This window comes from Tachypleus tridentatus, chromosome 9 (genome assembly GCF_004210375.1).
Source record: "Tachypleus tridentatus isolate NWPU-2018 chromosome 9, ASM421037v1, whole genome shotgun sequence".
NCBI classification, from domain to species: domain Eukaryota; kingdom Metazoa; phylum Arthropoda; class Merostomata; order Xiphosura; family Limulidae; genus Tachypleus; species Tachypleus tridentatus.
In genome coordinates, this window is record NC_134833.1 from 55,462,807 (window position 1) to 55,490,357 (window position 27,551).

Genomic DNA, 27,551 nt, shown 5'->3' on the forward strand with positions numbered 1-27,551 from the left:
CAAGTCTATTTTTAGGCTTCAAAGAGAACCAGATAATCTGTTTTGGCAATATAATAAATGTCCACGATTAAATTACCAGCTATCACATAATAAACATTGTTGATGGGTACGTTCTAGTAGAGTTTATTAGAACATTTTAATGCATTTTATGAATACATTCTCGTACAGTTTATGAATACCTTCTTGTAAACTTAATCAGACTTTCTAGTACAGCTTATTACTGTTCTTTAGTAGAGTGGTTAGTACCCTTTAGTATAGTTTGTCTTTTATAAACAATTCGTTAGTACCTTATAGTACAATTTGCTAGTTTTAATTTTAGTTTTAAATTTATTGATATTTTAAGTACAATTTGTTAGTAAATTTTCATCACAAAACAATATTTTTTCCCTAGGGAATCCAAAAGGTTCTCCCATTAGTCCAACTCTTGCAATAGTAATTGGTGTTATAGGAACTCTTGTGGTGTTAGCTATTGCTGTGTTGATTTTGTCAAGATGCCGTAGAAGGAGAAACAACACTGGTATGGTATATGTGTTGATAGCAAATTTGAACGTAATTTCGATCCATCTGTTGAGAATTCGTTCTGTGATAAAATTAAATTGCATTCAAAAGTAATTTCAGGAGATACCGTCTCTCAAGGTTTATATACGGTAGTTTTTTAAGTCTTAATATGTATTCATATTAGGAACGAATTTTAATTGAAACATGTTCTTATAACCAAAAATTTAGTTTAGCTTGAGGTGGAAACAGCAATTAAACTCTCATTAAATTCCATAGGATATAAAACAAAGAATTTAATTAATTATTATTCTAATCGAGAAAAAGAGTTGTCGAGTGTGATTTTGTTTTACGTAATAGTTTATAATTACTTATTCTTTAGAATAAACGCTTTTAATTTTTTGATATTTATTGTAGCATTTAAGTATCTTTATATCTGCTGTTATGGATTATGGATTGATATGAATATATATATAATGAGCATAGCTGTATGCAACAATACCACCTCAGATACTAGACAACACACACCAACGTACTGACATCTATTGGATATCCGAAGCCTGCCGTTACTTCGTTATATATGATAAAGTTTTTAAGCTTTAAGATATGGTAGATTTTCAGTCTTTATTTTACCAGATCATACAGATAAAAATCGATCCACAAAGATCACTTCACATTACCTAACTTTCATGATTGAACAGTATGAGTACCAACGGGTAATTTTACTAAAGGAAACACGAGATTGTTGTACAACTGACAGTTGCTAATAGAAAAAAGTTGTTTTTTTTATTTGTGTGTGACATAAGCAACGCAGGTTTAACTTGATTTATTGAAGTTAAGCTCATTCATGTTTAAAATATTTTCTCACGAGGAAAGGAAAAGAGTAGACGCTTTTTGCCTTACAGATTATGCCATGTACCAATTTATTTGAAACGTAATGAAATTGTAGTTTCTCACAGTTAGGTTTTCAATTCATTGGAAAGTTACATTTGACAACTATTCCATCTGAACATGAAAATTTCTATTTTAAATTTAAATATTTTTGTACTGTTTCATACTTTATACGAAATTTTTCTCGTTCAACATAGGAGACTAAATTAGACTTATTGGAAAAGTGAAGTTCTTAAGTTTATAATTGAACGGAACAATCATATATAGCCAATTGTGGCGTAGTCTAGATGGAGATAAAACTTTTACAATCCGAATGAATGTTGTTTCTTATATTTTTCTTGAGCAGTACGAGCAAACGAACAACTTTGTTAGATCGATAATAAGGCAATCTGCAACCGTAAACGCATCCGATTCGAAAATAATTTTTTCTGTGAAAAACAGAAAAAACAGAAAATGCGTAAGCTCTGGCTTAAGTAATATATGTGTAATATACATATATTAGTGAAATTAAATAATTACATCGAAATAAAGCCAAATACGTAAATAAAATAATAATGAAGGACTGCGTTAAAAACAGCAAATCCTAACCTATGATTATTTATATTATAACCATAATTTTTTAAGCCATAAACAAAATACGTTTCATATTAAAAAAAAAATATCCTAGCGTAGAAGCTACAACGTTGGACTATAAAATGTGTCTTAGGTCTTATAGGTAACTGAGAAGTAGGACCCACATTGCGGTGAGAATACACCGTCTACACTGCACAACAACACTTTTGCTTCCTGAAAAGTTTTTGCTGATTGTGACAGGTACCCGGTGGGTGTGCACAAATATAGTTTTGGTTTTGCTTCATCACTTAGGAACACTGAGCAACAGACAGTTAACTGTTTACCGGCAATAACGTATTTAATTGTGTTTATGTTTCTAATACGCTATTTAGTTCAACATAATTAAAAGTGTTTTGTTCCTTAATTTCGCTTGTGTTCAATGTGTGGTGCATCACGTTGCAGTGTCCAACAGTAGTCAGCAGGTATTGACGGATTCCAGTTGCCCTGATATCGTTTTCTCCATTGTAGTAAAACTGAAGATTTCGATGAAACGGTACGTGATGGGCAAATCTGGATGTGATTTTCGTGATCAACAGCCAAAAACCTATAAGGAACAACCAACAGTGTTCAAGAAGCAAAAACATTGTTGTACAGTGCTATCAGTCTTAACCCTCAATTCGTTACTCTCACATAACAAGATTAGAAGTTTAGAAATTAGGAGAGTGAGATATGGGTGTTCAAGCCCACAACGTCCCACATCTATATTACCCTTCACTGCCTGCAGACATTTGTGGGAAGGTGACTACTTTCAAGTTAATATTAAAATTAGAAAAAGATAAAAATAAAAAATAAAAAGATGAAAACTAAATAGATAAAATAAAAATATGGAAAATGAGGTACTACTATTTGGGGTCGTAAGATAGAACTTACCTCTTGAAGTTAATATTCCTGTCCAGTATGGTGGAGGCAATAATTAACACGACATCAGTAAAGTGATAGTTTTCTGTGACTGTTGTGTTTTTATATGCGGTTCAAGGTGCACATCCGCATAATATAGTGCCAAGTTTTTAAGTGACCTTATTTGAACACAAAATAATTATTAGTAATTTTAGTAAAATATCTCCGATTTTACTTTCTTTGTATTTTTTACAGAATAATTAATAATGTTATCTAAAATTTCTTTATTCAATCCATTAACTATTAACTTACGTATCAGTATCTTAACATTGTTAATAAAATATTGTTATTTATTACAAATTTTACAATTTCTGAATAACTGCGAAGTTATAATATTTATAATAGGAGAGTAACTCATAAATATTTTCAAAATATGCAGCGTATTTTGTTTAATTTTAATGTGTTTTGTTTATGGCTTAAACATTTATGGTTATAATAAATATAAATAGCTCAGCGGTATGTCTGCGGACTTACAACGCTAAAAACCAGGTTTCGATACCCGTGATGGGAAGAGCACAGATAGCCCATTGTGTAGTTTTGTACTTCATTCAAAACAACAAATATATATATATGAATTTCACTGCTACAGCTTCAAAGGATATACACAGACAAAGTGCAAATTTCTATGGCGGTCAATAAAAGTTAAACGTTAAACTCCAGAAGATATACTTCTGGCTTTCTTTAGCTCAAAAACGTTTGTCCACGATCACATACGTTCTCGTCTTATTCCGAAGTTTTTAATCATGACACTCCAGAAGATATTGTTTTGAATTAAGCTCAAAGTTACACAATGGGCTATCTATTCTCTGCCCAGTATCGAAACCCGAATTTTAACGTTGTAAGTCCGCAGACATACCACTGAGCCACTAGGGGGCTGCTCTAGAAGAAGAAAAATTCAATTTTAAAACTTGCGTTAAATATTATTAATCATAAGACGTTGAGTTAATTTTTCTATCAATCTTCAGTCAATTATGTTCGAACTTTTAGTTACTTTGATTTTTTTACTTTATGAATAATGATTTTAGTTGTTATGGTATTAAATTTCAAATGATGTATGCTGTTGTATAAAACGATAATAGTCAGTGGACAATAAATTGCATACACTGACTTATATTTCTAATTTGGCAGAAATATCTGGCGACTTAAACCTAATATGATATAAAAAGGATCGTATATATTAATCAAATGACCTTATAATGAAGTTCAATAGGACGTGATACTGTTTCGTGAAACAACATTCAGATCTCTTATACGTTGAAAGAAATGACAATTTTGGTAAATTTGCTTTAAATAACCTCCTATACATTTTGATGAGGCCTCAATAGCTGTTCTTGCCTTTCAATACTTGTAGTAAAACTTATTGTTACACAGGGCTTTCAAAAACTAAGTTATGGACTTACGTTGTACATTCCCCATATGCTTTAAGTATTTATTATAAGACAATGTCAATTTATGACCTATATCAAGTTTCTCTAGTTAGTTCCCAATTACACGAAAAATTCTAAGCCTAACGTGTTTTTTTTTTCAACTCTTTACTTAATGTACAATGCTGGTTCCATTATGGACCACATTTCCTTATGTGATGTTATTCTCAATATATTTACTAAACTCCTTTCATTTTCGTTTATATCTTTACTTTAGGTGAACGAAACGAAGAAAAAAAAGAAACGTAAGTATCCAATTATGATTCGTAGTGATTCTACTAACTTGGGTGTGTACGATTTTCACACGACACGTTGTTTAATCTGTCGTTTTTGTTTGCGCTGTCTTCTTCTATTCGATTTGTATTTGTTCTGTCAACCGACCAGGAGATAAAAAGTAGGATGATGATGAATTGGTGCTATTTAGAAAATCCCTTATGTGTTGAAGTTGTCAAGAAGGAAGTTTAGCTGGGTCTATTAGAAAGCTTTACACGTATTGTAAATACCCATGGGAAAAGACGTTTTGGCGACTCAAAAAAATATCCTTATAAAATTTCTTGCAACTTTCAGGTATGAAGTTTCAGTTTATTCATTGTTTGTTAAGAAAGTAAATTGTTTAATATTATCAACGTAAACTGCAAAAAAGCTTTCACAACATAGTTTATTCACTGGTTGTAGCTAACACTTGAATGTTTATACAATTATATATATTTGTATTTTAAATTTATGGCAACGCTACCAAGGCTATCTAACGTTGGCTATAATTTTGAGCTACTAACCAAGAGACAATATACAAGACAGTCAGTTAAAAGCATAGCCCTACTAAGAAGTTTATTGTTAATTTTATAATGCACCCAAAACTGAAAATGCGGGAATAGTTTGCATTATCGCACGAATTTGAACCCGGGTTGCAAACTCCGTAAACCAGAATCGAAAACAGGACCAACCACGCTCTTTTTATGATATAAATATCACGAAGAGAGTGATAAAACTGAAATCATAAGTGTCAGTAACAATATACTCACGAAATAAAAATATTTATTTTCTATTTTGTGTGACTAATTACATGAGGAAATGTACGTGGGTGATGTATGCTATTGTCTGATAGGGCGTTACAAAACATAATTGTATACATGGTCAAAGAATACGCTCATATGCTTTTGACTTCAACTAACCTAGTTAAACATTTATGCTTCGTCAAAATGCATTATATGCTCACGTGTACAGAGTTACGCTGCAATGCGTATTTGCTCACCGAACAAATTTCAAGAGCACAATTACTCAATAATAAACGTGAAGATACACTTTCAGACAGAATATAGGATGGGAGAAATATTTTTGTTATTTTTTTTCATTTGCGTAGAGTGCATCTTATATGAAATCGGTAAAAACCTAACATAAATCATAACAAGGGAAATAATATTATCGTTATAATTTGAGGCAGATGAAGCGAACTACATAAATTTCCATTCGTCAAATAATCCACTTTCCTTAGACGGTAACTTTTATAATGTCATCATCGTAAGTGGTTGACGTAAAAAAACATTCATTTCTGTTCGATATTTCTTAAAGCTGAACAAATGCAAGTGCAAAAAATATAATATCCGTTCATCATAATCACTATACCATTAATTTTGTTGTATGTATGAATAAATGAACCGCTTTTGTCAATTTCATGTTAATACGACCTTAGGTAGCGACAAAGTATGCGTAACTGGCCTGTCACAATTGTAAATTCAAAACTATAATCAATGTTGAAAGTTACCAACTCGTAAAAATATAATTTATACATTTTCAATAGGCTCGATTTCTTTCTTGTAACTAAACTTTTGTAGAACTCGTCAAACTGCACCCAGTCCTCATATCCTATGGAAATATAGTTTGAAATATAATCACAGATTTCTTTGTGGATCGGTTCATTCTCGAAGAATTTATTACCAACATAAAAGCAACGTTTATCACACATATACTTCAATCCAAAATTCAAGCATAGTAGTTTTGAAACATATATCTGAGAGATTTTAAATATGTATCTTATTTATCGTGTTTTAAACCAAAGCCAATAGCACTTTCTTACACGCACACACACACCCACACACAAACACATCTAGTAGGACCAGCACAGATTGTAAACATTATCGCTATTACCCCTGCTTCAAATATATGTATGTGTAAAACTGGGTTGGTTACTTTGAAGAGATACTCTCAAACACACGTGTTCCAAACAAACACGTGCAATACAGAGTGATTTATTTATTTCAAGCATACGCAATTTAAGGTAAGTTTTGTTCTCTGAAAGTAGGTTCTGAAATAAAGATGTAATAGGATATGATATAATTTAGTTTGCTGGGTATTTATTTATGTATGTGTGTTTATATATATATGTCTTTATGTGTGTGTATATATAATATTATAAATGATTTTCCTTATACCTGGCTAATTTTTGACCACATGCTCCTCCTTAACGATAAAGACTTCTATAAATAACTGTGTTTGTGTACTATCATATTGATACCACTTTTAATATTCCTAATTTTTTAATTAAAAATAAAGCACTAATATCAGTTACGAGAAACTGACAAAATGTTAGCCTCACATCTGATATTTGAAATGTACAACTGGCAAAATATTAACCTTAAAACTGACATCCGTCATGACAAGCTTACAAAATGTTAACCTCACGTCTTATATCAGCTACGTACAACTAAAAAATATTAACCTCAGGACTGATACTAGCTACGAGCAACTGACAAAATGTTAACCTTATGTCTGATATCTGCTATGTACAACTGAAAAATATTAACCTCACGACTGATATCCGCTTCGTATAACTGCAAAGTCGTTAAAACGTCCAACAAGTAAGATTTTGTTTCTTTAAGACAATACTTCTCAACATTTTCCAATACGATTTATTTCCAAAAGTTTTTCACAACCGTGCACTCACCCCAAATCGAAAGAAGACAATAAAACAATAAATTAATATATCAAAATCCTTATTGTGTCTTAAATACACATCATAGTACAACTAGAATAAATACAACATAAAATAAATGTATTTATGAAACTACAACTAGGAAAGGTGAAAACACGTATTTTTCAAACTAAGCATATCGAACGTCATGATAAGTATATATTATTTACCTTTCGTTGCAGTTAATGTTACTTTACTATCCGAAAATATAATATGTATACTCGAGAAAAATAGTACCAGATTATTTCCAGTTGATTCATTACCTTTATAACCACAGTTGAATAACAAATTTTGTTTTATTTTGGATTACTATGAGCTTATTTAAGTTATTTTACAAATTAACGTAAAATCAATAAAAGATAAATAATTTCATTGAAAAATATTTTATCGTTAATCATTCTGAGACAGACTTTCTTCTTGTTTAACGTTTTATGCTCAAAGCTAAAGAAGAGCCAGTTTAGTATAGCCGTCCACAGTTTAGAAATCACACTCTTGTACATATGAATAACTGTCACTCTTACAGTACATACTCAGTTCACAAGAATGGAGAGGTTAGTGTTGTTGTTTTTTTCCACAACGAGATGCGACCAGTGAACCTTCGAATTCAAAAAAACTTGCAAATTAAGAAATAAAAATGTGTATGCCTGCTGGTTTAACGTTGGAATGTTGTCGTGGTAACCAAAAAGAAAAAAAAGAAAACCTACTCGCCCTACAGTTGATCAGATAAATGTAAACATTTCTTAATGGTCAGAGATCTCTAATGCACCTTTGACATAAAGATCCTGCTTATTATACTGATATCTTCCTGGACGAAAGCCAATATATAGCTCGTGATTGAACTGAAATATCCATGTTGTCCAAAAGAGGGCAAGTAGTTCGTTTTAAATATCAAGGAAACACCTCTCGGTTAAAAAGAAAGAAAAACTTCCCAGTCTCACCAGTAGATTGAAAACAGGTTTTACTTGAAGCTAGGCATGTTCGCTAAGTTATTAAACCAAATTCCCTAAACATGAAAAATTCCAGCGTAATTACTTTGATTCTGGTTGTAAGTCTAAGCCATACTGATCATCTATTTGATAAATATAATAAAATTATCAAATTAAATTAAAATTGTTAAAAATTACTGAATGATAATGGAAAATAGATCTGAAAAATGTTACAGAAAAAATAACGAAAAAGAGAACCTCTGATTCTTAAAATGTTAATTATTTTTGAGCTGGAAAAAATATGTAATTATTTTTATACTGACTTTCTATATTAAAACAACAAAATAATTTTACCTTTGTTTAACCTGAATAGTGTTCTGCACAATATTTTAACATAAGCCAGTTAAGCTATCCAAAAGAATATTTGCAATACAAATCAACAGTACATTTAATATTAAATATTACTGGATATTGTACATATCAAATAAAAAGTGTTTGTATGTTTGTTTTTAATTAGGTATAGATACAAAGTTACACAATTAGCTATTTGTGTAGTTACAACGAAAGGTATCGAAACCTGATTTCTAACGTTACAAGTACGCAGACTTACAACTGGGGATCATAGCTAATAGCAAGATATTTGCAACTACCAGCTAGATAAGGTAATTTTAAAACAACGACAAATAAAATTAAAGTTTTGATCAAGGTATGATTCAACACTGGGAAGATAGAAATAAAAGCAATTTAATTCATTAGCCAAGTTTCCATCCTGTTATGGTGTTTTGGCCAAAATTCAGTAAGTAGTGGTCCACCGATGAATCAGCAGTGCAACGCAATACTCCTGGCTTAAGTTGTTCGCTGAGACAAAATGCAGATAGTCTATTGTGTAAACAGAGGCCGAATGTAGGCCAATGGTTAGCGTGCCGAATTTTGGATCTGAGGTTTCATCGATTTTGACCCTTTATATTTCCTTACCCCTAAAAAGGAAAAAAATCTCTGTGCACTTTGTGAACAAAGATAGATTGACTGACGGTGAAGTCATACTATTTGATATAGAGTATATCGCTCAAGAGGTAGCGTTTGAGTAGTGTTTGGTGTTGACTAGATAGATGCCTTCTCTCTAGTCTCTCACTTTAAAATTATGGAGGACTAACGCATACAGCCCTCGAGTAGTTTTACGCGAAAATTCAATAAAGAACAAAAGTAATCAGTAAGTAACTCAGGAGTCGGACTGGAATGTTTCGCTTAGGAATAAAACAAACTCTAAACAAAACAATAAAATGAAAGGTAATTCTAAGTGAGAAACTTAATGAATTCCATAGTGCTTGTTAGTGTCTTTTCAGATCTTTGTTTTTCAGATTCACAGACAAGAACATTTGCATTATTAATCTTCCTTTCGGTTAAACTGAGAAAATCCGAATATGGATATTAATTATCCATTCGTAGTTGTTACATTCAAATGTACCCAACTGTTCTTATGTAGAAATTGTTTTACTACTTTTTCCTGGAACACAGGGTATTTAATATAATACATTGATTAATTTCAATAAACGTGGAGCAAATGCTGTTCTTTGTTCTTCCATTTTCTCGTAATTTTATATGGCGAAATCAAAATTCATATTTATCTTGGATAATTTATTGTTGAATATTAAGCATAAGGATTATCTCTAATGTTAGTTACAGAAGTTTGAAAACATTATTTAGAAGTACAATATTATAGAACGTCTTTTATATTTTACTTCGAAACAAGTTTTATGGTGAAAAACAATATGAACGTAACACGCGTTTTTCTGTGTATTTTGTAAAAAAAGAAAGTTTTTCAACAACTAAATTTGTTAACAATAACTTTCCGGAGAAACTATATGTCAGTTTTATATCATTCGTTCAGTACTTACACCTGAATTATATTTTATGAACACGACATATAGATTTTTATAAAATGTTGTAATAAAGTTTACATTTAAAATTTCGATGAACTCGACAATATATCATAGCGTAGAGACAATTTAGCAGCTCATAAAACAGTAGACAAAAGCCTAGCTATGACAGTCGACAGTGTGGCTATCCTGGCTTGATTCTAAGAACAAGTGAAAATCAATTGAAGTTAACTGAACCACGAAAGAAGACCGACTCCGATACGACGGCGCGCAGAGTTCTATTTATCTCCCTGCGTCTTCGGCACCAGAACTTGATGCGGGCTACTTGAAGCAAGTAAAAATCACTTTATCTATAGCAACACTTAACTGAATCTATATGGTACATTTCTATAATAGAAACGCAAGTACGCGAATCAAGGTTATAAGAAGAACAATTACAAGACTGGTTGAGACTGGCAACGCTTTATTTTTCAAACTTTTACTTATTTCAAAATAATGTTATATAATGTGCGAAAAAGCAACACGTCAACAATTTTTTGCTTTCTATTTTCTATAACTAATATATCGCCCTCCAGTGGCTCTACGGTATGTCTGCGGACTTCCAACACTAAAATCCGTATTTCGATACCTGTGGTAGACAGAGCACAGATAGCCTATTCTGTAGCTTTGTGCTTAATTCAAAACAACAATTAATATATTTGTCCTTCTAAAACATATGAAATTTAAATTTTGGCCTCATTTGTCGTGTAGTATAAAAGCATATATATTTGAAGATAATATGTATTGATTTCTAAATATTTTGAGGTTCACATATCACCATTTATTTGCTTCTATGTGATAGTATCTTATGAGTTGTGTATTTGGTCTGTTTTTGAGTGTCATCAAGAGGTCTTTTACTATAACTTAAATGCAATGTCATTCATTACGACCTTTCACCAGGCACACGCCTTTACAACACCACATCGACCCTAATTTTTCCAGTAAACCCAAGCCAGATGATCTATCCACTCCCACCGAGCTATCTGTAGGTAAGAGGACGTTAGTTTCAAGTAATAGTTTTAACAATGTTTTATACAGTGAAGTAAATTGCTGGTTCTGAAATACTCATAATAAATTATATTTATATGTTATCAAAATTAGCATCACGTATAGGAGGTAAATTGCACTTTATATAAACAATTTAAATACACTATTACTGTGAAGTGTTACTACAATGGCTCTACGAGCGATATTCTTAACGACCATACATATGATTGACGAATAATAATCCGCCATTTAATTTGCAGTGCAATCACAGGTAAGCTTATGGATGAAGGGATCTGGCATAACTCTTTAGTACTTGAGGATATTTGTATGGTGCAACGTTAACTGATGCAAAGTCAATAAAAAGTCTTCATCGTGCTGCATGAGAGCAAATAAGTGAAAGCTATGGTTACAAAGTGGTATTCACTTCTCTTTTATAAGAGGAAAATTAACGATGAGCTGTGGATATTACTTGGTACCCTTAACGAAATATGTGAATTTAACGAATACAAATTATCACAGATTTTCAGCGGTTTTCATGAGAAATAAAGCTGAATAGTAAATGTTTACAACATTTTACTGCATATTTGTTAACTCTTCAATTTTGCTCGAATGAACATTCGTATCTTTGATCTTGGCTGAAACATGAAACTACTGTAGGAACGTTTAATTATACTTTATCAAAGTATTTGGTCTAAGATTGTTCCTGACGTAATTTTCAGAAGTTTATGGAAACCATAAGCAAGAATAATGGTTGAAGATGTATGTCAAAGGTCACCTCGAGGTCTGAAGTGTCGCTCTCATAAAGTAACCACAGAAGACAAGTAATGTACGACAAGCTAGAAACCTTTATCGTATTGAATATATCACGATGTTCCTCCAAATTAATTACATATTTTAGACTAGTAATGAAAATGTTCTTTTTGACTCCTTCCATTGTTCAAGTTAATTAAATAGGTATATACTTTGGATACTAATAGGTTGATTCTAAAACTATAATGCATTAAAAAGTAGTACTTATGCATTTTTAGAACATTTTTTTATGTACGATTTGAAAACACAGGGAATGGAAAACTACCTCGAAGAAGAGAGCTTACTCGATATTATGGGCTTCAGATGGAAGATCAATCAACACACAATATCAAACCAATCTTCAAAGGAGGAAACAGAAACATAGAGTACCCTGTAAGTCAATTGAATATTAACTCTGAATAAACAAGCCTCGAATGAGGAAATTATTATGGTAATGAAAACAAGCAATCCAAAGTCACGATGCTAACCCTAATCACCATTGATATGCATATAAGGCCTGGATTACTTTTAAAACGTCGTAGGTTTAATAAATGTTTTTAAACATCTGCTGTCGTTTCAGCTACAGTCAACTGTATTAATTCATTTTAAATTGTTTCGAAAAAAAAGCGCTGATGATAGGTAACGTGTTATTTTTAATAATATACGTTAATCTTCACGAATCTTTTAGGATAGCAAGTGTTTTAAATACTTCCTATACCATAAAAGGAAATGACGGGACAGGAATATGATTCTTAATTGCTATTTGTTCTTTTTACAGTATATGCATATATTTAGTCATTTCTGTACCGGTTATTTAGATTAATTTGTTAAAGCGTTTGTGTTTTATACAGTTTAATGGATTAAAAATGATAATTAAGAAAATATGAAACAGAATAAGGATTATGCTAAATATTTGATAAAATAACCTATTTATACTGAAGCAAAGTTTTCAACCCTCATTCTGTGTACTTAACGGCTCAAAAGAAACTAATGGTAAGTAGCTTATCTTACACAAGAAAAGAAACTCTTTTTATAACCAAAAGAACTGTTAAACTCTTATATATAAGTTTAAGTTAAACGTACTTTAAAACCTGTTTTTGGACATAAGAAATGAAGAATGTAGCTCGCTAATATAAACGGTCAGTTATCAGCTCAAAGTTTAAAAATGTATCTCAAAACGTCTGGTATGGGTATTAACACTTTCATTGATAAGCAGAGAATAACGTTTTGACCTTCCTAGGTCATCTTCAGGTTACCAAAGAAGCTTAATTCCCAGTCTTAAACTAGATTTTAATTATTAAAATTCAGTTATTTTTTTGCTTATTTTTGAGTTTCTTAAATTAGAATTGTGTGATATTGTATTCGATTCTTTTTTTTTCTTTCAGTTGGATATGTGTGATCCATCCGGATGGGGAAGCGCAATGTCTTCCGTTTGACAAAGTGGAGAAACTAGGAGCTATGGTCTCATGAATCACGTCAAATTTAAGTAACTGTACTGTACTCGTGATATTTCTGCTTGGATTGTAAACTCTGAAGTGCCTCTGTTACAAAAGACCGAGACGTAAAAAAATAAATCGTTCTAATATTTAATTTCAAAGTTGAACGTTTGCGGAAATTATAGAAGATCGTAATTTGTGTCCATAAAAAAAACAAAAAAACATGAGGCCAGTATCTTCTTATTTTTAACTGCTGGCTATAGAAAAACAACACAAGCTATGAAATTATTATAGTGAAGCTAATGCTTTCTAGTAATTGTTGTTGTTTTGAATATTATTTATTACATTCAGCTTCCATTGTATAACAATAACCAATCCATCTTTGTCTACTCTAGTCTATAATAATTTAAAGGAAAAACATAATATGTATTCCTTCCTTGAACATAGATCTTAAATAAAAACATCCATTATTATTATAACATTGTCTTCTTTTACTGAAGTGACAAGCATTTATTTTAAGCTCAGATTATTTTGTGAAATAAAATTAGTTTAAGTGTATTTTCTGAACAGCCATCCCATTAATAGGATCGTTCCGCACAAAGCTAAGATAACACATTGAAGAGTATGAAATTTATTAAATGTTCAAGGTAGTGAGGATATATCAGCTACAACTCAAATTATCTTAAGTTTCAACACTGAAAGTAATTTTATTCACATTATTATTTACTTGCGTAATAGAAAATCGCAGTAAATATAATATGTTTTTTTATGTTGTTAAAAAGTGTATCGTTTCTAGATTATCAGTTCTGCTGGGGCATTTTTTGTTGTTGTTATTTATATCGGCCATTTTGTTTCTTGGTGGATAAGTCAAAGTTTATTGCCTTACGTTGCTTAAATATGAGGTTTGAGTCTGCTTGGTAGAGGGAGCGCAGATAGCCCTTTCCATTAAAGCAATACTGTGTGTTTTGTGTTTGTGTTTTTCTTATAGCAAAGCCACATGGTGGTTATCTGCTCAGCCCACCGAGGGGAATCGAACCCCTGATTTTAGCGTTGTAAATCCGGAGACATACCGCTGTACTAGTGGGGGGCTAAAGCAATGCTAAAAAATAACAACAATGGTTCGTGAGACAACATTCAATGTAAATCTTTCTTGATGACAGAACATGTAAGTTAGTAGTACTATTTGCGCAATAACAAATCGCGACAACACCGATAATAAATTACACTACGTTGGTTTTTGAGCTCAGTAATAGATTCTAAGAGCTGTATACTGCATTTATGTTATATTTAGAGTCCAAACCTTTAGATATTAATTATACAAAAATTAAATCTAAAGTATAAAAACTTTCCAGTAAGCTAGAGCTAAACCGTTCAACGACAAAAATTTCGTTATTCTGCTCTTATATGACATGACACAGGTTCATGGTTAAAGAAGTCGACTTGTGACTGAATATAGTGTTTCATGAGTTTGGGGGACAATATGTCAGAGTCAATCTTAAATCACGTTAGTAAAGTGTAGCCTAAGAGTTAGCGGTGGGTAGTTTTTACTAGCTGCCCTACCTTTACTATATCATTCTAAACGAACGACGGCCAATGGAGATAGTCTTCACGCTGTTTTGCACAAAATACAATAAAACAGATAAATTACACTACACTTATCAAATCAACTGTAATTTAGTTAATAATAATTACGACTAAATAATAATTATTACCTTTACGACTAAATAATAATTATTACCTTTACGACTAAATAATAATTATTACTTTTACGACTAAAATTTCTTATTCTAACCTTCAACAATACAACTCCTTAAACTTTGATTACAAAGCATTAGAACGTTCAATCTACTTCATATTTCAAATTACTTTTGTAGAAAATTGTTATCGTTATTTCTCGACATTTAAGACCCTGTGATTAGTGTCCGATCAGCATATAATATTGTATCACTTTAAATATTTTAATTTTAGGATTTTTTTGTTAGGTTGAGTAATTCATTTTCTAATAAATTAAGAATTTTAATTAGAAAATTTTATTAGTCGTAAAATAGCAGTGCGCGTACCAATGTGATGAAGAAAAAGCAATATCAGAAGCAAAGGAAAGATATTAAATTGGAATTTCAACAAAAGTTTAGTTTGTTGAGAGTAAACATTAACGAAAATTACTCATTGCAACATCATACTAAAAGGGGGAACGTTTTGTAACGGCGTTAAAATATTTTGATCCGACTGAAAAATTTGCTTTTCGATAACAGTTTGGTATTTATATGCTATTTTTGTTCTTTACTATAACGCAGTTGGTCATTAGCAGAAATATTTAACACTATTATGTAACACCTAGCAGGGGATAAATTATGTTTTCTTGAAACAACACAATAACATCATTTACGAATGAATCACTCTGGTTTACGTAAAATACTTGTACATTCCTGACCCAAACATGTAAGAAGTATTGCGTTGTTAATTTGTTTACGTCAGGGCTTTATTTTTCTGTTATTTCGTTACGTTTTATAACTGATCTCTGACGAGTTTTCGTTTTATTATGTTATGTATCACATTTCAAATAACCTGAAAATTTAATATTAACGTAGAAGTTAATTGGATGTTTATATGTATCAAATTTATGATATTTGGCAACAAGCTTGATACATATGCTATTTTTTTTACATAAATAACAAACAACAATACAATTTATAATAAGGGTTATTACCAATAAGGATTTATTTGCAAGAGTTTTACAAACATACAAACTATACTAAGACTTCTATCTGGAGTGGAACTAAATATTTTATCGACGGTTCACGGTGAGCAAATTAATTCTTTGTTGATACATAGGTACATTTCTCTTGACGGCTAGCTAGCTTGTAGCACCAGTCAGTTTTTACCAGAGACAATATTAAGGTTCTCTTAAAAATACTAACGTCAAAAGTTAATTTTTTGAAGTTGAAGTCTTTAAATGTTCGAAATAAATACCTTACATAAGCTGAGAGAAGACTTTTTAGAAATTTCAGCCAAGGCAACAATAGTAATATTTTACATACCCCCATAATACATTGTTGTTTTTTTTTACTTTCGATAATATTCTACAAATTTTGTGAATAGGCGGGACTTTCACAATAAACATTTAACAATAAAAGTTACACACATTTCTAAATATATATATTAAACTGAAACTAAAATTTATATTACACTGTCCACTAAATAACTAGTTTAATCGTACGATAAGTTGTAGAAAAATTGAAAACATATAAAGTCTTGTGTGGTTTAAAAAACAAAATAATTAAAAAAACAACTGGACGACACCAGTGTATTATTAACGGGAATGAAAACTTTGGGTTTTCAGTCAATCTTACTATCTAACCCATTGAACAAAGCTCTCCAATTTTTGTTTATTATGTCTCCCAATTCTTTTTACCTTACACACTATATTAAAAAAAAAAAGTCCGTTTAATTTTTATTATTCTAAAATAGGCGAAAGTTAGCCTGAAATTCTTCGTTTTCTTCCTTTTCACAACATTAGAAACAAACTTCCTCTGAATCGATTTATTTCAAATTTGATATATAGCTTACATACATATTTCTATAGCTTGACAGCAAATTTAGTTTTAGTAGCTTAAGTATTCGTGTGGATATTGGAAAAATAAGTAAAATATTTATCCTAAAATTTCATGCACTTTAGCGCTCGACTAGAAAAAATTAGATAACTCAACTGTGCTAAAATTTATACCACACGTTAGAAAAGTTTTAGAAGTGAATCATTTTTAATTGTATAAAAATTGAAGCAAAATCTGGAAGAATTGATCCCTAACTCACCATCTGTAAATATATTCACATGATATTTGCCTACTTCTTTGCATCAGACTTCAAAATAATAAAAATTCTTTCCGGAACTTGATTGCCATTGCTTTTGATATATAGCTAACATATTTTATAATGTCACTTTATGTACACTATAAATCTATACAAGGATCGTGATATCTATTGAAAAAAATGGCTGAAAAGGTGTGGAGAAATATTAAAGCAACTGAAAGATATGTTTGCTTTTAGAATTTCGCGTAAAGTTACACGAGGGACGTCTGAGCTAGCCGTCCCTAATTTAGCAGTGTAAGACTGGATGGATGACAAATAGTCATCATAACGAACCGCCACCTTTTGGATAACTCTTTTACCAACAAATAATAGGATCGACTGTCACTTTATAACGTCACCAGCACTGAAAGGGCGATCATGTTTGGTGTGACGCGTATTCGAGGTGAGCGCGCGAACACCTGATCATACCGAACATGAAATATATAAACTCAAAGTTAGTAAATTTAGTATGATGCTAGTTATTCCAAACTCTATCTGTGTATCAAGTTTATGTCCTTTGTAAATATTTTTAGCTAATGTACCACAAAAAAAAGATTTCCAATCGAAAACAAAATAGCTATAAAAAAGTGCGGTAATTAAATGTTGTGACAGAAAGATGTAAAGTCAAAGTTTATGGCTAAAATAATAATATTTTGATGATTAAAATGTTATGACGACTTTTGTGATTAATCGTTCCAAATCTTACAAACTATGTAGAGTACAAAAATTCAACAGGTTAGCGTTTTCTGTCGTTACGTAAGTAAACATAAAACAGCAGCGCATGTGATTACTTGTACCAGATATCCATACTCAACAAACTATGCAAAATTTGGATGCTTAGTTACAAGAATTGGAATAAATTTTAAGCTTTAACATTTTCTAAGTTTGGCCATAAACTTTGATTTCGCACTTTTTTGTCTCAATTATTTTTCTTATTACTGCATCCTTTTTTTCTGTTTTTACAGCTATACTATTCTTGGTTAGTTGGATAGACACAGTTCAGAATTTTCTAGATTTAATTCTCAAAATACGATAGAGAGTAAATTTTTATGCTAACCTTAGATTTAACCACACTACACATAACTTCCTGTCCAAGAAGAGTAACTTTGTCAAAACACTATAGAGCTTATTTGACATTAAGGTGATTTTACGCTAACCAGTTTACTACGACACTTAGTGGCTGTTCACTTGTGATGTGTGAGTTTTTCAACAACATATATATATATATTTAACGTTAGTACCAGGTCAAGGCAAGTGAATCCACGTGAAGATGACACTTCTTTTTCTGCTAATTGTAGGTACGAAATAAAATATGATAATGGAACATATTGTGTCCAAAATGAGCATTCTGGTTCGGGTGATACGACCATTTTCGTCTGATATATAACGATAGGTGCTAAAGACTTGTTTTCATTTAAGAACAGTAAGTAATGAAACCGTACATTATCGACCTGCTGGTTTGAAATGATAGCATTTCAACAGACCCATATCTTGTTATAGTGAGAAGCGTGACAATCTACCTTGTCTTTGTACTTCAATCAAAGTTTCAAAATAAGTCTTTCTTCTGGGGCATTCTTCTAACTTGACACACATAATGGAGCTCAGCCACATTCTTATGATAGAAAAAGCCCTAGATGACATAGCAGAACATTCATGTATCTTATGTTTCGCCTGCTGAGACATTTCATTTCTTAAGAATCATCGTCTCAAAAATTACCGATACATATTTTGTTTGTTTGTTTTGATACAAAGCTACAAATGGACTTTCTACGTCCTGTCTACCGAACCACGAATTTTAACACTGAAAGTCCACCAAAAAACTGCTGATTTATCAAATTGCAATGAGAATAATATCTTTTCAACTAAGTATGTTTGTTTATGCAGAAATTTGTACAAAGATACAAAAAGGGGTCACCTATGAATAGTAGTCAATAATTTTAAATTGATAGACTAGAAGGAAAGCAGCTAATTAACAGCACCTAATGCAACTTTAGGCTATTCTTAACTAATAAACACTGTAATAGAATATCACTCTTATATCTCAGGATTCCAAATTACAGAGTAAAATTATAAAGTATGGCGTTTCTAACCATAAATCCTTAGTCACATGTTCCACTAATCAGTGAGCCATACCCGGTTAGTTTCAACTAAGATTTTGTGTGTTGTAACCCAGCTGGCCTGATAGATTTTGGAAAGTAACGAAATATCTAAATAATTTCGACATATAAACATAAAGTGTTGTTGAAATCGGCCATCTTCCTGTATGAGTGTTACGGGTCAGTAAAAGATATTTGATGTAAACTGTTACCAGTTTTACTGTTGTATTTTGTGTTTCTACTAAATCCTGTCTCCTCTGATTATATAATAAGATTTTATTATTAGAGTCGGAGCCAAATTTTGCCTTCAAAAACAAAATTTAATTTTTACTGCAAAGTTTGTAAAACAAACATTTACCAAATTTATAAATTAATTAATTATTACCAGCACTAATATAGTTTTATTTATTAGAGCGTATATTTTCACAACTATTTATTCAGAATTTCCAGTCTTTATTTAGTTTTTGGATTAATAATAGGAACATTGGAAGTTTATGTAAGTGTGTATATGTATCCATGATTGACATACTTTCCAAACAGGAATTAATATAAAACATGAAAATATTTCAAGACACCAAAACCATCCAAGGTTTGTGTTATTTTTCGAGTTGATTTTTGTTTCGTGTCCGGTTGAACAATTAATGAAATGAACTAGTGTGGTTGAGAGGTGTCTGTCGTGATATTTAATTGAAACAGTTTGATTTGTTTTCAGTTTCAAGTAATGAAAGACTGGAGATATCTGCTAGCTTCCCCTATTATATTAATCATAGACATAAGCGGAGGCAACTAGTCAACACTACCCACCGCCAACTTTTGGGCTACGCTTTCACCAACTGCCATATTATAACCTGCCTACGGCTGAATGAGGCGAGCGTGCTCAGTAACAGGGATTCGAACCGTGACCCTCAGTCAACCGTCCTAAATGCCATGTCACGCCCGGCCATTTCCTCATTTGTGTGTTTGCTTTGAATTTTACGCAAAGCTACTCGAGAGATGTCTGCGCTAGACGTCCCTAATTTAGCTGTGAAATACTAAAGGGAAGGCAGCTTATCATCACCACTCAACGCCATCTCTTGAACTACTCTTTTATCATCCCGTAGTGAGATTGTCGGTGGTATTATAACGCTTCCAAGGCTGAAATGACGATTACGCTTGATCGTATAGGGATTCAAACCTGCGACCCTAACCACTCTTCCATGACGGGCACCATTGAAACATACAGCTAACTTTAAAATATTAAACAACAATGTTAGTTTATGAAGATTTTGTTCAAGTCTGGCAAAGCAACTGTCACACGAACTAGTATAGCTGAGAAATGTTTTTTGTGGTATTTTATTGAAACATATAGCTACATTTTGTAATATTAAACAACATTAGTCTTTGGAAGTAAAACTATTTGGTAAAAGTCCTTTGAATTACTATTAAATAAACATTAATAGTCGATCTCGAGAAATTGAGCCTCTTAAACTCACTGCACACCCACCAAAGAACGTTATACGTTGTAACTTGTAAAATATTGGTGATCCTGTGGAATTAGATAGTGTCATTTTCTGAGGAGAATCATTTTCTAATCCTCTTAACAGAATTTTTTGTCCAGTCTCTTTTTACACTGCGCTAACTTCTGATTATTACATTTCGCAGATTACTCTCTCTTGCTTTCTGGTACGTACTTACTGTTCATAAGTGTCTTCAATTTCACTTCTTTAATGAAAGACGAGCGCTCACAGCGTGGAATACTTTTCTTTATTTTTTGTATTGGGAAATATTTAATTTCTAAATTCAAAAACTGTTGCACATTCATAACAGAGAGTTTTACCCTAAGTATTTACCCAATATATCTCACCCGTGTTCGATATTTAATATCTGGCTATACACCTAATACAATGTAACAGAACGTTTCAATATATAGAAAGTTAATTTCTTCACAGCCATCAGGAAAAAAAAACAACTTATTTTGTAAAATGAAAACAAAAGCTATTATGGCAGCCAGTACTTCAGTTTTTTTCCACGTTTGATACCCAATCACTATGTTTGTAATTCAAGAAAAGAAAAGAAAAAAAAACTACTCGGTAAAGATATTCCAATAAAACAGTAAATTGCTCAATCAAAGAAAAAATAAAATTAGAACATTAGAAATTCCCTCATAATCATTGGTTAAACTAAACCTAAAAAAAAACAGAAATTCACGTTTTTTTTAGATCAGAAAACTGAAATCAAAAGTTTGGAATATAAAGAGCCGTAACAAAAAGTCTCAAGTCAAACTTAATATCCATTATTTCAGCTTTTCTGAGTTTCAGAAAAAAGAAGAAAAAGTATGGGTACACACTAAACAATGTGGTGAAGATGGGATTGTAAACACGTGCTTTCAAAATGGCTGAGAGAAAAAGGCTGAAACATCAGGACAACTGAGTGGTATATGGTACGATTCGTGCTATGTTCACTGTGTTTACACATCTGTTTGTTTCTTTCTGATATTTGCTGAAGCTGCTTAAGAGAGCCGTCTGTAATTTTGAACTGATATATCATAGTCGACTTCTAGTTAATAGCATCTACTGCCAACATTCTTCTGACCGAATAGTGGGATTTTACCATCACACCCATAACGCATACATAGCTCTAAAGTGTAGAGTTTTTATTATTATTTTTAAACGGGACTCGAACGCTCATCACCAATGACTGTTGCACATTTGCGACATGGCTGAATTCTAGAATTCGAACGTGGATTCAATGCCACGTTCGACTTTCCAAAGGAGGCAGAGCTTAGATCGCCCATTGTATTTTTTAATACAAAAATTAGTTGTCAGTTCACTAATATTTAGGTTACACTTGTTCTAATTATACGAGTATAAAGTGATGACGTCAAATTTGGCGTCATTCCACATTCACAATTCCAGATTAATGAAAACAGGATTATAAAAAAAAATGTATTAATAGACGTGTAGATTAAGATTTCCTTTTGAGCCGAAAAGAACTCTAAACAATAGTTATGAATTTCTTATATAAAAGAAAAGGCTTTCAAAATGTGTTTTTTTTTTCAATGTATGTGAAATAAGGTTCAATCAGGAAACATGCTATGATCTGACTTTTTAATATTTGGAAAACAGAAAAGAAGAAATAAAAAACTTTAATCCTAATCTATAAAGACTATTTTTCTTTCCGATATATACATATGTAAGTAAAAGATGTCGTGAATCCACCGTTTCAATTTCATATATAACTCAAATACTTAAAGATGTATTTCTATCTTTTTGTGTCGGACACACAACTGCTTGCATTTAATATACAGAGAGATTATGAAAACAAGATTTCCATAACCGTTAAGAGAACAAAAACTACTTCAAAGTCACATTTGGAAACACGTTTTATTCAGAAAATTTTGAACTCATAATGTTACAAACTGATATCACTTGTAGTTTTCGTTTCTTCTCTATGGTGATTTAAATAAGATACAGGATATTGTATGGAATAATTAATGTTGTCCAGACAGATGGTACTTTCACTAACTTGATTTGAGGACAGCTTTAATATGCAAATTAAGAATAACGAAAATTGTAGCATTGTACATTTTCCAAAATGTATTTTATTAGAGCCATCATTTGGTATGTATGAGCTCTGTGATTGTGAATAGCGCTTAAGGCCAAAGATCTAAACTTCGCAGAAATATATTTAAAATAAAACTAATGTCTTCGGGTTACTATTTTTGAGTTTGTTTTACAAATTCCGAGCATATTTATTCTCTTAAAAGTTAAGCCTTGCTTTACAGTGTGTTAGATATGCTGTCTATATAAATGCTATCTTCAGTTTTATCTTAGTATGTCAATTTCACGTAACTCCCTATGAATTTCAACATTTAGTAAGTCATGTTTATCCCAATGCTTCTATGTATGATTCAGTACTTTTAATTTACATCGTTTTTAAAGTATAACATTAACGTCTCTGTTAAATTCAATTTTAACTGACGTTAGAGTAAAATATAGAAACAAATAAAACAAAAATAATTTACTGAGTTTGGTTAATCATAGTGCATCTTGTAAGTTATTCTACCTATTTCACGGCTGAGCACAAAATGATGCGTTTTACAAAGTTCAGCATTAATCACGCACCGGAAGTTCAATGACGCAATACTGGGGATAATCGACACGTTAAAAGCGAAAATGTTTATTTTATAACTTAATTGCAATGGCCAGATGTTTAAGACGCTCCACTCGCAATCTGAGAGTCACGGGTTCGAATCCCCGTCACATTGAACATGCTCGCCCTTTTTAGCCGTGGGAGTGTTATAATTTTACTATCAATTCTACTATTCGTTGATAAAAGAATAGCCCGCGAAGAGATGGTGATGACTAGCTGTCTTCCCTCTAGTCTTACACTGCTAAAATAGTGACGGCTAACGTAGATAACTCTCTTGTAGCTTTGCGTAAATTCAAAAACAAGCAAACTTAATTAAAATGTGAAATACTTAAAAAAGTTAAAAGTTGCTTAAAACTCTAAAACAACAAACAAACTGGCATTCGATTTTCCAAAGTGGGCAGAGGTTAGATAGCCCACTGTACTTTTTAATACAAAAATCAGTTAGTAATTTTAATAAATCAAATGTTAAACCAGCAAACTGCAGCATACCCGCAGAAATCCCCCCCCCCAAAAAAAACAAACAAGGCAAAGGACAAGAATGTGATAATTAGCCCTCCGTGCTCTGCCTACCACGGGTATCAAACCCAGGTTTCTAACGTTATAATTATGCGTATAAGAATGTAGGTAAAAAAGACAGGTCAGATTTGTTGTGCCTATTTAATACTTCTGTTATTTTCCTTTTTATTGTATAACAGGTTCAGTAGATGTAAGAAACGTTTTACTAATACAATCATCTTATTTTTTGAAATTTTGGGGCTACGAGAAAACTCTAATAGTTCTTCTATCAGATGGTGTTGGACGGGAATAGAACCAGTTTTTTTTTCTCTTTATTCATCCTACCTCAAAGAGGGGGGTATAAACATAAATACATGAAATAAAACACTAGTTAAATAATTAGCATATGGAAAGAAAACATTACAAGATATCACCTTGTTAAAAAATTACAACAAAAGGTATAAAATGAATTAGAAAATATAAAAGAAGTAATAGTTAGCGGTAAGTATCAAATAGAACCAGTGTGTGTGTGTGTGCCACATACTAAACGATCATATGTATCTCAAAGTTTACTTTAAAATGTATTTGAGTGTTTGCTACGTATAAACAGTTCACATGTGGCTTTAAACGGATCAAACTTCGGTGCATATTCAGAGAAATCCATAAAAGGTTTTTGTTGTTGTTTTGGTATACACCTAATTTACTTTAGTTACAAAGTTTTCCTCCACTCTTGATCTAATTATAATAATTCATCCAACCTTTCGTAATGCAAATTTTGCTCTATACTGACTGTGGTTTCTGAACCAGTACTTCTTTTAATTCAATGAGTTAGAGCTGTACTACAGTTGCTCTATATACAATTCAATGATTATGTATCTGAAGATGGTGTAGCGTATGGCAAACCTCCATGAACATTCGAACATTTTTACTATATATATGTGTATTACTATCAGCTCTCCAGATAATATGATTACACGTGTACTTCAGTATTTGCCTGGAGAGTCTCCACTATGCTTCTATGGCCATGGTATTTGGATCACCCAGCCCAAGCTGGCCTACGTAATATCACTAAATATGACTGTATTACAACAACCTCAGTTAACGTTCAGTGTGAATTTTTTTACATTTTTACTTAATCACGAAGTACTAGTTTTTTTTTTTTTCAATCTGATGAAAATGAACGAAAATTATCTTGCTTAATTGATAAACAACTTAAGTTAGAACAGTTGACAATAACCTCGTTTCAATTACGTTAATTATATTTTTTTATTATAATCGAGAAACGGTATTTTATGAATTAAATATTTAATGTTTGTATAAAATATTGCTCCTTTAAATAAAAGGAACATTTCGTTGTACGCAAAATATTTATAGATGCATTTAAATATACTAATATGTGTCATAAATAAATAAGGCTACCGAAAACGCATGTTCCAGAAATATAACGCAGTGCATTAAACTGACCAAGAGAACATCAGAAACAAATAACTATTAAACAGATAAAGTATTGATTTTATTCGCAGTTGTGCGTGTGTGTATGTGCATTTTTTTACTGGCTGATTTGTGTATTGCTTAGAACTAAAATATTTTCCAAAAACGACAGGATAGGACAGGGATAAAGGCAAGATGAAGTAATAATACATTTTCAAGTCATAAGAGGGTCTTAAAGCGATATCTCAATATCCTCAGATTACATACCTGAAATATTATTCCAAAAATTATATACAAAGGAAGTAACTTACTTATTCAAAGCCAACTTTGTGTCACTCCTGAAAACAGATTAATCTGAATATTTAGTATGGTGATTAATATATGTTTAGGTGTTATATACATCTGTTTTACTTAGACAGATTACATTAATATAACTATTTAAGATATGTACTAGTTACAGCAGGATAAATTATGACGATATTAATACAATTACAAGTAGCTTGTGTGTTTTAGTTGAAGTGGTGTTATACAGCTGATATTCAAATACGTCATCAGAAATATATACATAAATATGCTAGCAAAAGTAAACGCCTGTTATACTTTAGATGACTAAGTCAGTGTGTGTTATGAACCTGTTTACCATCAAGCAGGTGGACATAGTCTACAATTCGGACATAAAACTATTGCTGTAAAGCATTGTCACCAAAACACACTGTTTTTTTTTTTCTATGTATTAAAAGATTTTAATCTAACTCATATGCTACAGGATATATTGTGGAATGGAAATATTTGCCTTATCATTCTAGACGGGATATATGTCTATAATAAAAGGACGTGTCTCCTGTATGTGATTTTATTTGTAATATAAGAAACCATTTTATGTGGTTTATCACTAGCTCGCCTCATTAAAAGGATGTGGACGATGTTTTAATGATAGGAATGAAAGGGGACCGTGAAATCTTACATGTGTTGTGAATGTTGGTATTGATTAAATAAATTAATAAATAAGCCTGAAGTTAAGATATAATTTGTGATAACTAAGCGTAGAGCCAAGTGCATAAAATGCATCATGAAGTAAAATTATCAATCTAATTTTAAACTATAATCATTACTGAATTAAGATATTTCTGTTATATCGCCAAGGTTTTAATAAAAAAACAATATTCTATAATCAACAGAACTTTTAAATTAAGAAATTAAGAGATATTTTTTCAAGTTTGATGTTTATACAGTTCATTTTGTGCTTTCAGTACATTAGCTCTTAACAACAATATTACGTTATACTTTTATTGCTAAGCAACATCATATAAGAGACATTGCTGGAACGCATTTTATCAAAATACGCCAGCTTTTCTATATATTAGACGTTATTATATAAAGCACCACGTCTTTTCTATGTGTTTTGTCGCTAGGTTGCCTCATTAAACAGATGTGCACACTCTCACGTTCGTGTCTGTTTGTCTCTAATTTATATGTATCCATAATTTATAATATAATGAACAGTTTCTTTTCTATGTTGTTTTTCAATAGATTGCCTCATTAAAAAGAGTTGCATGCACGTGAATAAGACGAATAATAATACCCAAGTGCACACCCTCAAGGTACACATAATATGAGTGTAAAATATCAGGTTTCTAGATTCTTGGAGCTATAGCAGTCACAGAAACGCAGACATGCCCTTTAATTATTATATGAACAGATTACAACACGATAATTAACAGTGCATTATGAATGAAATAATATTCTTATTTTAACTGTTTTTTATGCCGCATAACTTAAATATATAAAATCATGCGAGAGGTTAAAATAATACTAATTTAGATAGACAAGTTGAATGAGCTTCACTTTGTTATTTAGGACTGTTTTCCCCTTTCATTCAGTCACATACTCATCTTTTTAATTTAAAGGTAACTGTATTGCTTTTCCTACATACATAATTAGCAATATTTTAATTAAATACTGTTCGGTTTTCTCACTTATCTAGTCTGTCATCTCTTAATCTTGATTTGCTTCTAAATCAATTATTTCTTTATTATTCATTTAGTCAGAAAGTGCTTTACTTGAAGAATATCTTTAGTATTTATTAATATTTCAAAGAAACAAGTTTCCTTACCCTAAATCTTTGTTTTATTGTATGGTACAAAAATATGCAAAATTAAATATTTTGGTTTTATTTCGAGAGATCTCTTTAAAAAACATCATTACAATAAA

At 31.4% G+C, this 27,551-nt stretch overlaps 1 protein-coding gene across 4 annotated transcripts in view; it reads left to right on the plus strand.

Moving 5' to 3' along the window:
• The window catches only part of LOC143225276 (nephrin-like), a 90,141-nt gene extending 76,323 nt beyond the window's left edge, over positions 1-13,818 (plus strand). For all 4 annotated transcript variants that reach the window (XM_076454375.1, XM_076454376.1, XM_076454373.1 and 1 more), the window contains 5 exons: positions 392-517; positions 4,537-4,564; positions 11,030-11,118; positions 12,177-12,298; positions 13,291-13,818. In XM_076454375.1, coding sequence (XP_076310490.1) covers positions 392-517; positions 4,537-4,564; positions 11,030-11,118; positions 12,177-12,298; positions 13,291-13,341 — 416 coding nt within the window. In that variant the 3' untranslated portion in view covers positions 13,342-13,818. The remainder of the gene's footprint in view (positions 1-391; positions 518-4,536; positions 4,565-11,029; positions 11,119-12,176; positions 12,299-13,290) is intronic.
• Positions 13,819-27,551: the final 13,733 nt, after the last annotated feature.